Source organism: Aulonocara stuartgranti, assembly GCF_965226115.1.
Source record: "Aulonocara stuartgranti genome assembly, chromosome: 6".
NCBI lineage: Eukaryota > Metazoa > Chordata > Actinopteri > Cichliformes > Cichlidae > Aulonocara > Aulonocara stuartgranti.
In genome coordinates, this window is record NC_138944.1 from 40,330,085 (window position 1) to 40,341,239 (window position 11,155).

The following is an 11,155-nucleotide window of genomic DNA, read 5'->3' on the forward strand; positions in this document are numbered from 1 at the left end:
TAAAAGCATTGCGACGAACTGGAACACAATGAGAAGTCATACAGACGTAAATTAGTGCAAACTTCTCAAAGATAAATACTAAAAGCAGGGGTATTGAATAAGTCTTGTGGGGCTCTTAGCGATTTAGGTTTAAGGAATTCAAGTGTTCCCCATTTTATCCCATTTGATAACCTAGCTTTGGGATAGCATTTTATAAAATGCTATTTTATTGTTCCATTGCTGTAATAATAGTTCCATTAAGAATGCCGTCATAAAATGGTTATGGTATGAATTGTATCCTTATTTGTACTGTATAGTTAGGTTTAAATAAGTTAAGAAAGTGGTCCAAAGTATTCTTCTATTTTATTTTGAAGGTTAGAATTGCTACATCCGCTGGTTATGTTTGAATTTGACCAGCTACAGCCACATGTTCGTGTGTAACACGTGGGGTTGTATTTTGCTGTGGGTTTTGTATTAAACTACAATTTAAATTCTAAAGTAAAAAGTAGAAGTCAGGTTGGCTCTAAATGGTCTCACAGTATAAAAGCTTTAAAATCTAATATGCAGAAGCACAAATACTCACAGTGCAGAGTCATGTAAATTATTAAACTGGCTATCATAATTGTTGATATATTAATGTGTATATCACTTTAATGGATACTTGTTTTTGTTTTGAGAACTGTAGCTCTTGTGGCTTTTGTCATCATTGTTTGTTTGCTTGTTTAGTAAAATAAGGTTAGGAGATAATTCTGTTCTTTTTTGCAACTATTATTATGTTTTTAATACTAAAACATCAGCTGAGAATATAAAAAATATCTCTTGATGAACACACAGTAAGCTGCACAAAGGAAGTTGGCACAGGGTGTAAGTACAGGTAAGACCACTGGGTGGCACTACAACACTCTTTAATGTGACTGAGCTATGAAAACAAAATACATTACATTTAAGAGAGGCTTTAAGCCTCTTACCAAAATTAAATGCTTTAACTTATATATGATATTTGTTTTTCCATATTTACTTTATTTAAAAAAAAAAACACTGACATGTTACAACTACAGGTACACCTTTCTGTCAAACTCTGAAATCATTTGACAAGGAGGGGAGCCAACATGACTCACTGATGAGGTGTAGAGTGTCAGTAAAAGATACTTTGTGATTAAGCTTTTGTTCTTTTCCAAAGCATTCCTTGGCAGCAGGGAAACTTAAATACAGCATAAAATAGGGAGATGTTTGCTGGACTCACTCCATCCAGCTCCTCCGGAGCCCCCTCTTGTAAAGGTGGGTGTAATTTATAATTTACAATTTATATTAGTATTGTCTTGTCTTCTTTATTTCTTTATATTTTTCTAACATGCTTACTATGACTGAGGGAGCTCTGCAGACGAATTCCAATGTGCCTTGACTGCTGGTTTTATGCACAAATGGCAAATAAAGAACCTTGCACCTTCCTGAATGCCAAGTTTCAAATATCTCAAAAAAGGACTACCTTTTGACTTGACACACATTTCTAGGTGTACATGAATATATTTGGGAAATGGACTGGTTCTTTTCTACTCTTCTGAGCACTCTTTGTGCATTCACCCCTATTCGCACAAGCACATTTTCTTAGTGCTTTCTAACTAACATTCACACACACATTCATACTCCGATGGATGCATCAAAGAGCAATTTGGGGTTAGTATCTTGCCCAAGGATATTTGGCATGCACAGTAGGGGAAGCCAACCTTCCAATCAGTAGATGTCCTGCTCTACCGCCTGAGCTACAACCACCATCTTGAGCTGGTATTGTTGGCTCTATACATGACTCACCTCACCAGAATTGTGCTTGTGTCTGAATCCAAGTGGATGGCAAATGAAACATCAATATGTCTTATACGACCTCTGCGTCCTATGATATTTCCTATAATAACACTGTGTAAACAATTATTCCCATTGTGTCACAGGACAATACAGTTGGCACACATCATAACTGAAATAAAAATTCATGTGTGCAGTCAAAGAAAACCTTGAACACAGTTCCCACTAAATGACAATTGCTCAGTCAATTCTACATGCACACTGCACAACAAAGCCGGAATGTACAAAAATAAAATGAATGCAGGCTATCAAGGTCATTTAGACATTGTTTGAGAGAAATAGGAATAGAACTCTTGTAGGTCATACTTTATTATTAGCATCACAGAGAAGCTTGTCACCTCAGTCAGTGCTTTTGTTTTGAGCATGTAATGTCGCTTTGGCTCAACTGGCTCACAGCAGAAAAGTCATTCTCACGACTCTTAATGCAGTTCTCAAATCAATAACACATTTCCTCACCCACGTCAAGGATTCTTATTGTCTTCACACACACCTTTGCTGTTTCTACACATGCTTCACCACTAAAGATATTTTGTTACTGTATTGATGCACTTCACACTTGAAACTGACAACTCATCAAACAGTTTGTACTTTTGTCAGGCACAGCTCTAGATCGCTCACTTTCTTGAATACTGTCCAGCATTGCATTGCAGTGGAACAAGTGTACCTAATAAAGTGGTTGCTGAAGGTATGCCGCGTGACTTTACTGGACTATACAGTAGTTGGTGCTATGTTCTCAGACTGTATGTATTTTCTTTGTCTTTTCCTGATTCGTGTAATTTCACTAGTATTTGGCTTTTCTCTATTTCAGCAATTTTGTAAAGTTTCACAAAAATCCTTCACATTTATTTTTTGTTTCTGAAAAATGATTACAGTAGGGCTAAGTGCAGTAGATGCCATCATTCGGCATAACCCTCAGCTTTCTCAGTTTGCTAAGGACACTAAGTTGGAGAACACCATAACTGCCTGGAGAGAGCAAGTCAGGGCTGGTGAGCTTACTCTCTCACTCACTAAATCTTCCCCATCGCTGCTTCAGCAAGACACACACTCCCCACCTGCCTCTACGCTGCCACGGACTTCCTCTCCTTCCACACGCCAGCCAGGACCTTGTTCACCTGTCCGTTCGCCTGCCTTTTCCTGGCAGCTATTCAATTCAATTCAATTCAATTCAATTTTATTTATATAGCGCCAAATCACAACAAAAGTTGCCTCAAGGCGCTTCATAGATACAGAGAAAAACCCAACAATCATATGACCCCCTATGAGTAAGCACTTTGGCGACAGTGGGAAGGAAAAACTCCCTTTTAACAGGAAGAAACCTCCGGCAGAACCAGGCTCAGGGAGGGGCGGGGCCATCTGCTGCGACCGGTTGGGGTGAGAGAAGGAAGACAGGATAAAGACATGCTGTGGAAGAGAGAGAGATTAATAACAAATATGATTCAATGCAGAGAGGTCTGTTACAGTTTTTTACAGACGCTAGGACACATTTCTCAATACTTAGGTCACTTTTGCAAAACTCTTCACACAATCCTCCTAACTGACCCTCACCTTGGCAAAGCAGTTCATTTCACGTTCAAAATGCACTACAACTACCAAAACACTTCATTCAGGTCTCAAATAAACTCATTCTTCCAGAACACTAGCAAAGGTTGACAGCCGACAAACACACTTTGTCATCCACAAAACAATGACCTAAAAAACACTAACAACATGTAGCATTACACAGTGTTTTCTTGTGTAAAACAAGGACACATCTCTGTTTATAATTTCAGTATATGTTACTGGAATGAATCAGACATCATGCAGAATTCGTTAATATTTGTTTATGTATTTTTATCTTTTTTGCACTAAGTAATCCCAAAATACAAGAATTTGTATACACACACCATCCACTGATACACATACAATAGTAATGCTAATCTACTCGGTCTTCTCCATTTGGCCACAGGTTCTCATCCACATCACATCTTATGTCATCTAGGGCAATACACCTAGGAAAGAATTTTCTGGCTGCCAGAATTGAAGGAGTTGAACAATTGAAGCAGTAACACCTGTGCAGATGTTCATCTACAATGAGAATCAGCTGTGGCTGGTTAAACTGCATTTTTAGATTTAAAATATGTTTCAATAAAATATTGCTGTTGGATTTTGCTGTCTTTTTAAGTTTTGCATTGTGTTATTGTTTTGGCCATAAGTTTAACAGTTTTGAAAACAGTATGTAAGCACATGCAAAGTGTCCTGTACGTACAAAGGTTTTTGGCAGTTGTTGTGTCTGAGTGAGAAGATAATTCATGAAATTTGAGAGATGTAGTCATTTAATGCATTTTGTGCCAAAACAATGATAACTGGTCCTCAGTTTAGCCCACATAGACTTCTGTTGTGCTCACTGTGTGAGGAGTTTTGCAAAAGTGACCTAAGTATTGAGAAATGTGTCCAAGCGTCTGTAAAAAACTGTAATACATAGTGAGTGAGAAAGGTGACTGGAAAGGAAAAACTCAATGCATCATGGGAATCCCCCGGCAGCCTACGTCTATTGCAGCATAACTAAGGGAGGATTCAGGGTCACCTGGTCCAGCCCTAACTATATGCTTTAGCAAAAAGGAAAGTTTTAAGCCTAATCTTAAAAGTAGAGATAGTGTCTGTCAGGGGTGTCACTAGGTTTTAAGGACAGGGGGGGCTTAGCCCCCAAGAGATGCACACGACATGAACGAACGTAGTGAATGAGCACAAAATTTCACAAACAGAAAACAAAGACTGAGAAATTGTTTTCCTACTTTTTTGGACAGATTAAACATCCTAGGCCACCAATAGATCTATTGTTTTATTTCAGTCTGCTTTATAATACAGTACAACAAAAAAACAGAGGAAATGTGTTTGCTGCATCAATAACAAGAAAAAAACTGAAAATAAAAAAGTACATTTTTCTGGCTGCAATCACCAGTTACTTGGTGGGTGGAAGCATCAAAGAATGACGTCTGTTTTTAAGAGTGGCAAATCGGTCAATCACTCTGTTGTGACTCAGATGCTGAAGCGTGTCTTTTTCAATAGACATGACTGCAAGACTGTGAAGTCTTTTCTGACCCATTGTTTGACGCAGCCAGGAGTGCAGCCGACGCAGTGCACTAAAGGACCGTTCGCACGAACAGCTGCTGACAGGCACTGTTAGGGCAACTTGGATGGTTGCCTTCAGAGAGGGAAACATGTCTGAATCAAGGAGGTTGTACACAGACAACATATTTTTGGGTGGACATCCAGCCTCTGTTTTCCGGGTAAGAAAGTTTCTGGCCACCAGAACCTCCTCTTTTTTCAGGTCAAGTCTGTAGTGCTTTGCAAGTTCATTCAAGTGTGGTTCACTCAAGAAGTTCTCAGATTTAGGACTGCATGCCTGGACGCCTTTTAGCAGCCCTGCATCTACACTGCAAAATCTTTGATCAAGCTCGCCAACCATCCGATCCACACAAGGGAAAAGTAACTCTCTTTTCAATGTGTCTGAGTTGTTCAATTCAGTGCGTGAACCCACAGTTGCCTCCAGGACAAAATCCTCCATTTTCCTCTGTTTGTGCCTTGTCTTGGCACCTGGTTCAGGGATACTGTGGGTGTTACACAGGGCCTTGGTTTTCTCATACAGCTCTGTAGCAAATGCATCTGAGTGTTTGCCCTTAAGTGTGTCACACACAGCTTGTTTGCAGATAAAAGCTTCTGCCAGGTCTAAAGTCTCTTTCTGCAGGAATTTGTGGAGTCCTTCGGTTACAGACAGAATCGACTGAAACATCAGTAGTGCATAGACTGCTGAGAACTTGTAGAGCTTTGCTCTGAGACCAACAGCTATGGGGGATCCAATTGCAGATAGGCACTCCAAAATGGCAGGCAATGTCTCAAGAACTGCACTGATTGATCGCAACTGACATGCCCAGCGAGTGTTTGAAAGTTGCACAAGCTCAGTTTTTGTCAATCCAAGCTTTGCCTGAGTCTCCATGAACTTATGATGATTGACTAGGGAGGTGCTGAAGAAAGAATACACACACTCCAACAAGCTGAAAAACTCCACAGCCTCTGGGACAGCCTTGCAAGTATTGCACAAAACCAGGTTGAGTTGATGAGCATAACAATGCACATAGATAGCCTCAGGATGGAGCCTTCTAAAATGTGCTTGTACACCTCCAGTGGAGCCACTCATAACGGCTGCACCATCATATGTTTGTGCTACACACTTAAGCTCTGCAAGACCATAGTTTTGGATCTGCTGCTGAATCTCATTTGCAATGGACTGGGCATCAAATGATTTTATCTCTGCAAGTGCAAGGAAACGCTCCTTCACTGCCCCCTCTGACACGTACCTGACACAAACAGCTAACTGCTCTGCCTTTTTATCCCTTGCCTCATCCACCATGATGGAATAGACTTTAGACTTTGTCATTTCAGATACAATGACACTAGTAACTTCCTGGGCACAACAGTCAATCATGTCATTCTGGGATGTTGGTGAGATATACTGTGCATTTGATGGGGGATTATGTTTTTGAAGAAAAGGATCAAACTCCTTCAAAAGCTCCATGCACGCAAGAAAATTCCCTCTGTTTGGGCTGTCTTCACCTTCATCATGACCACGAAAAGGGAGTCCCTGTCTCCCTAACATAGAGGTGACTGCAACAATTCGTCTGAGATACTCTCTTCTTTCGACTATCTCACTCACATTTGCAGTTGCTATCATCTGTGCAACGTTTCCCTGTTTGCTAGTTCCCTGGTAGCTTTTCCATGTAACAACACTGTCCTTATGTGTTTGTGCCATCTCATGCTTGCCAAAGATGACTAAAGCTTTCTTCCAGTTCTTGCAACCGTTACTGACCAAACTATCATGTTTGATGTTTTTGCCAAACACTCTACATGGGAAGCAGAAAGCTGCATTCTGGTTGACTGAATATTCTAACCAGTTGTGCTTTTCAAACCAGCTGTGGTTAAATGCTCGCTTCTGTGTACCAAAAGTATCATGTGGATAGCTCTTCAGCTTCACCTGTCTGGGCCCTGTGTCTTTGTCACCTAAATCAAACCCTGTAGTAGAATGAGTTGCTGCAGCTGCTTCATCATTTTCCCTCTCTTGGCCTGTTTGCTCTCCTCTCTTTGTAATAACTTGATCTTCCTCTGCCTCTCGATCTATTTGCTGCAGCTCCTCTGTCTCTCCTTGCTCTCTCTGACTTGAACTTGCCTGTTGACCTTTTTCTCCCTCAGCCACTCCTTCTGCCTCACCCTTCAAGATACATTAAAACATACTGAATTGTAATGTAAATTGCTAATATCATGACTTCTGCTCCCGCTCCACAGTAATTTGTTGCTCCCAAATATTTTGAAGTTACAAACATTATATTTTGAGCACGCATGTGACTAAAATGGTTGCAATTTAAAGCCCTGAAAAATATTACTAAATTACTTGAATTGAAGTAATATTAAAATAGAACCCTCAAAAATATGTGAGTCAGGCTAATTTGACTTATATACATATCTCTCTCTTTGCTCTCTCCACTTTCTAACCTTGACTCTCCTAAATAAAAGCTCAAGTTAAACAGGTCTTATATGTTGTACCGTGACTGAAATGTTTCATATTTCATATCCATATTGAGTCCCATAAAATTCTAATCAGACTGTCTCCATCACAAATGACTCCATCCTTTGACTCACCTCTCCAGCAGACGTCTCTCCCCTCTGCCTCTCTGTGCTCCTCTGCCCTGACTCCTACAGGTTAATGGGGATGGAGTGATTATTATTATTTCCACTGATGATAACCATACCTGAATGAGCTCAGCTGGATTTTTCAGAGCTAAAACGAGTGACAGAAATTAACATTATGCTAACAATTTAACTTAGTGCGCTAGCCAGGTTTTTATTTACAAAATGGGGAGCACCTGGTTCATTATTTACATGGGACTCTCTGCTGTTAGCTGGAGCTAACTAATTGTTACTACCAGCCAGTGATGAAGACTTACTTTCTTGAAAAACTTGCGTATATCCATGATTTCTTGCCGTTTGCCACATGCACGCTAGTGTTTCTGCAGGTGTATACGAGCGGAGTGTAAAGTAGCAGTGAAAACGAGGACTGGATTTTCAGTCATGTGGATGTCCCCTGTGAACAACTGGAAGGGATTGGATAACGAAGCACTGACGCTACCTTAACAATGTAAAGCGAAAGGGACCAACCGAGTTATGATCATATTTGTGTGAATAGCGACAGGTTTATATTATTATTTCTTTAAACTCATATTCCTGCATCTTTATATTGAATTTGTCTGCAAGTTCTGTAAAAAAAAAAATCGAATAAGTAAAAAAAAAAAACCAAAAAAAAAACAAAAAAAAACCCCACCAAATTATTTAGGGGGGCTTAAGAATATTTTAGGGAGGCTTCAGCACCCCTAAAATAGGCCTAACGACGCCACTGGTGTCTGTCTCCTGAATCCAAACTGGAAGCTGGTTCCACAGAAGAGGGGCCTGAAAACTGAAGGCTCTGCCTCCCATTCTACTTTTAAATACTCTAGGAACAACAAGTAGGCCTGCAGAGCGAGAGCGAAGTGCTCTAATAGGGTGATATGGTACTACAAGGTCATTAAGATAAGATGGGGCCTGATTATTTAAGACCTTGTAGTGAGGAGCAGGATTTTGAATTCAATTCTGGATTTAACAGGAAGCCAATGAAGGGAAGCCAAAACAGGAGAAATATGCTCTCTCTTTCTAGTCCCTGTCAGGACTCTTGCTGCAGCATTTTGGATTAGCTGAAGGCTTTTCAGGGAGTTTTTAGGACTTCCTGATAATAATGAATTACAGCCGTCCAGCCTGGAAGTAATAAATGCATGAATTAGTTCTTCAGCGTCACTCTGAGACAGGATATTTCTAACTTTAGAGATGTTGCACAAATGGAAGAACGCAGTCTTACATATTTGTTTAATATGTGCATTGAAGGACATGTCCTGGTCAAAAATGACTCCAAGGTTCCTCACAGTGTTACTGGAGGCCAAGGTAATGCCATCCAGAGTAAGAATCTGCTTAGATACCATATTTCTAAGCTTTTCAGGGCCGAGTACAATAACCTCAGTTTTATCTGAATTAAGAAAGTTAGCGCCAATCCAGGTCTTTATGTCTTTAAGACATTCCTGCAGTTTAACTCATTGGTGTGTGTTATCTGGCTTCATGGACAGATAGAGCTGGGTGTCATCTGCATAGCAGTGTAAATGTATGCTATGTCTTCTAATGATGCTGCCTAAGGGAAGCATGTATAATATAAACAGAATTGGTCCTAGCACTGAACCCTGTGGAACTCCATAATTAACCTCAGTGTGTGAAGAGGACTCTCCATTTACATGCACAAACTGGAGTCTATTAGATAGATATGATACAAACCACTGCAGCGCAGTACCTGTAATACCTACAGCATGTTCTAATCGCTCTAATAGGATATTATGGTCGACAGTATCGAACGCTGCACTGAGGTCTAGCAGGACAAGCACAGAGATGAGTCCACTGTCAGAGGCCATAAGGAGATCATTTGTAACCTTTACTAAAGCTGTTTCTGTGCTGTGATGAGCTCTGAAACCTGACTGAAACTCTTCAAATAAGCCATTCCTCTGCAGATGATCTGTTAGCTGTTTGACAACTACTCTTTCAAGGATTTTTGATATGAAAGGAAGGTTGGAGATTGGCCTATAATTAGCTAAGACTGCTGGGTCTAGAGATGGCTTTTTGAGTAAAGGTTTAACTACAGCCACCTTGAAGGCCTGTGGTACATAGCCGATTATTAAAGATAGGTTGATCATATTTAAGATCGAAGAATTAATTAATGGCAGGACTTCTTTGAGCAGTTTTGTAGGAATGGGGTCTAAAAGACACGTTGATGGTTTGGAGGAAGTAATTATTGACGTTAACTCAGAAAGATCAATTGGAGAAAAAGAGTCTAACTTAACATCGATGGTACTAAGAGTAGCTGTAGATAATATTACATCTGTGGGATGATTATTGGTAATTCTTTCTCTAATGATAAAAATTTTATTTGTGAAGAAGTTCATGAAGTCATTACTAGTTAACGATGGTTGGCTCAAAAGAGCTCTGACCTTTTGTCAGCCTGGCTACAGTGCTGAAGAGAAACCTGGGGTTGTTCTTATTTTCTTCAATCAGTGACGAATAGTAAGATGTTCCGGCTTTGCGGAGGGCTTTCTTATAAAGCAACAAACTATTTCTCCAGGCTAAATGATGATCCTCTAAATTTGTGACACGCCATTTCCTCTCCAGATTACGAGTCATCTGCTTTAGGCTACGTGTTTGAGAATTATACCACGGAGTCAGGTACTTCTGTTTAGAGACCTTAGTTTTCACAGGAGCTACAGTATCCAGAGTCGTACGTAGTGTTGTTAAAATTATTAACAACAGGGCTATGTGGTCGGAGGATCAGGAGGAGGTCTCCATTTCTCCACCGGTTCCTGTTCCCTCATCCAGAAGGAAACAACGCCACTGTCACTCCTCTCCTCAATCATCTGTTCTGCCACCTGTTGTTCCTGCTGGGGGTTCTGGAGAACCGCTCCAGCCGTCTTCTGTCTCCGCGGGAGGGTCCGAGGAACCGCTTCAGCCACCTGTTCACGCTGGAGGGTCCGAGGAACCGCTTCAGCCGCCTGTTCCCGCTGGAGAGTCCGACGGGCTCATCCTGCTGTCTGTTATTCCCGCGGGGGGTTCTGGAGAACCGCGCCAGCCATCCTCCGTCCTCGCTGAAGGGTCCGAGGAGCCTGTACAGCCTTTCGTCTCCGCTGAAGGGTCCGAGGGGCCCTTTCAGCCTTCAGCCTCCGCTGGAGGGTCCGAGGGGCCCATCCAGCCTCCTTCCTCCGCTGAAGGGTCCGTGGGGCCCGTCCAGCAGCCTGTCTCCGCTGGAGGGTCCGAGGGGCCCGTCCAGCAACCTGCCTCGCCTGCAGCGCCACCACTTGCGGCTCCCACACCGTCGCCTGCAGCGCCATCCTCGTCTGGTCCAGCCTCTGAGTCTTCATCCTCGTCTAGTCCAGCCTGCGAGTCTTCATCCTTGTCTGGTCCCGCCTCCGAGTCTTCATCCTTGTTTGGTCCCGCCTCTGAGTCTTCATCCTCGTCTGGTCCCGCCTCCGAGTCTTCATCCTCGCCTGGTCCGCCTCCAAGTCTTCAGCTTCGCTTGGTCCCGCCTCCGAGTCTTCAGCTTCGCCTGGTCCTGCCTCCGAGTCTTCAGCTTTGCCTGGTCCAGCTTCAGCTACAGCTTCAGCTTCGCCTGGTCCAGCTTCAGCCTCGTCATCCTCGCCTGCAGCAGCCTCTGCTTCAGCCTCTGCATCGC

General features: G+C 42.0%; 1 protein-coding gene across 1 annotated transcript; it reads right to left on the reverse strand.

The window, feature by feature from the left end:
* Window positions 1–4,774: 4,774 nt before the first annotated feature.
* LOC309709270 (zinc finger MYM-type protein 1-like) lies at window positions 4,775–8,122 on the reverse strand (the record flags this gene model as incomplete). The annotated part of the gene is made up of 3 exons (XM_082537824.1): window positions 7,812–8,122; window positions 7,507–7,560; window positions 4,775–7,078 (listed from the first exon to the last, which is right to left on the reverse strand). The coding sequence occupies exons 1-3, from the start codon at window positions 7,836–7,838 to the stop codon at window positions 4,775–4,777; spliced, it is 2,385 nt and encodes a 794-aa protein (XP_082393950.1). The 5' UTR covers window positions 7,839–8,122.
* Window positions 8,123–11,155: the final 3,033 nt, after the last annotated feature.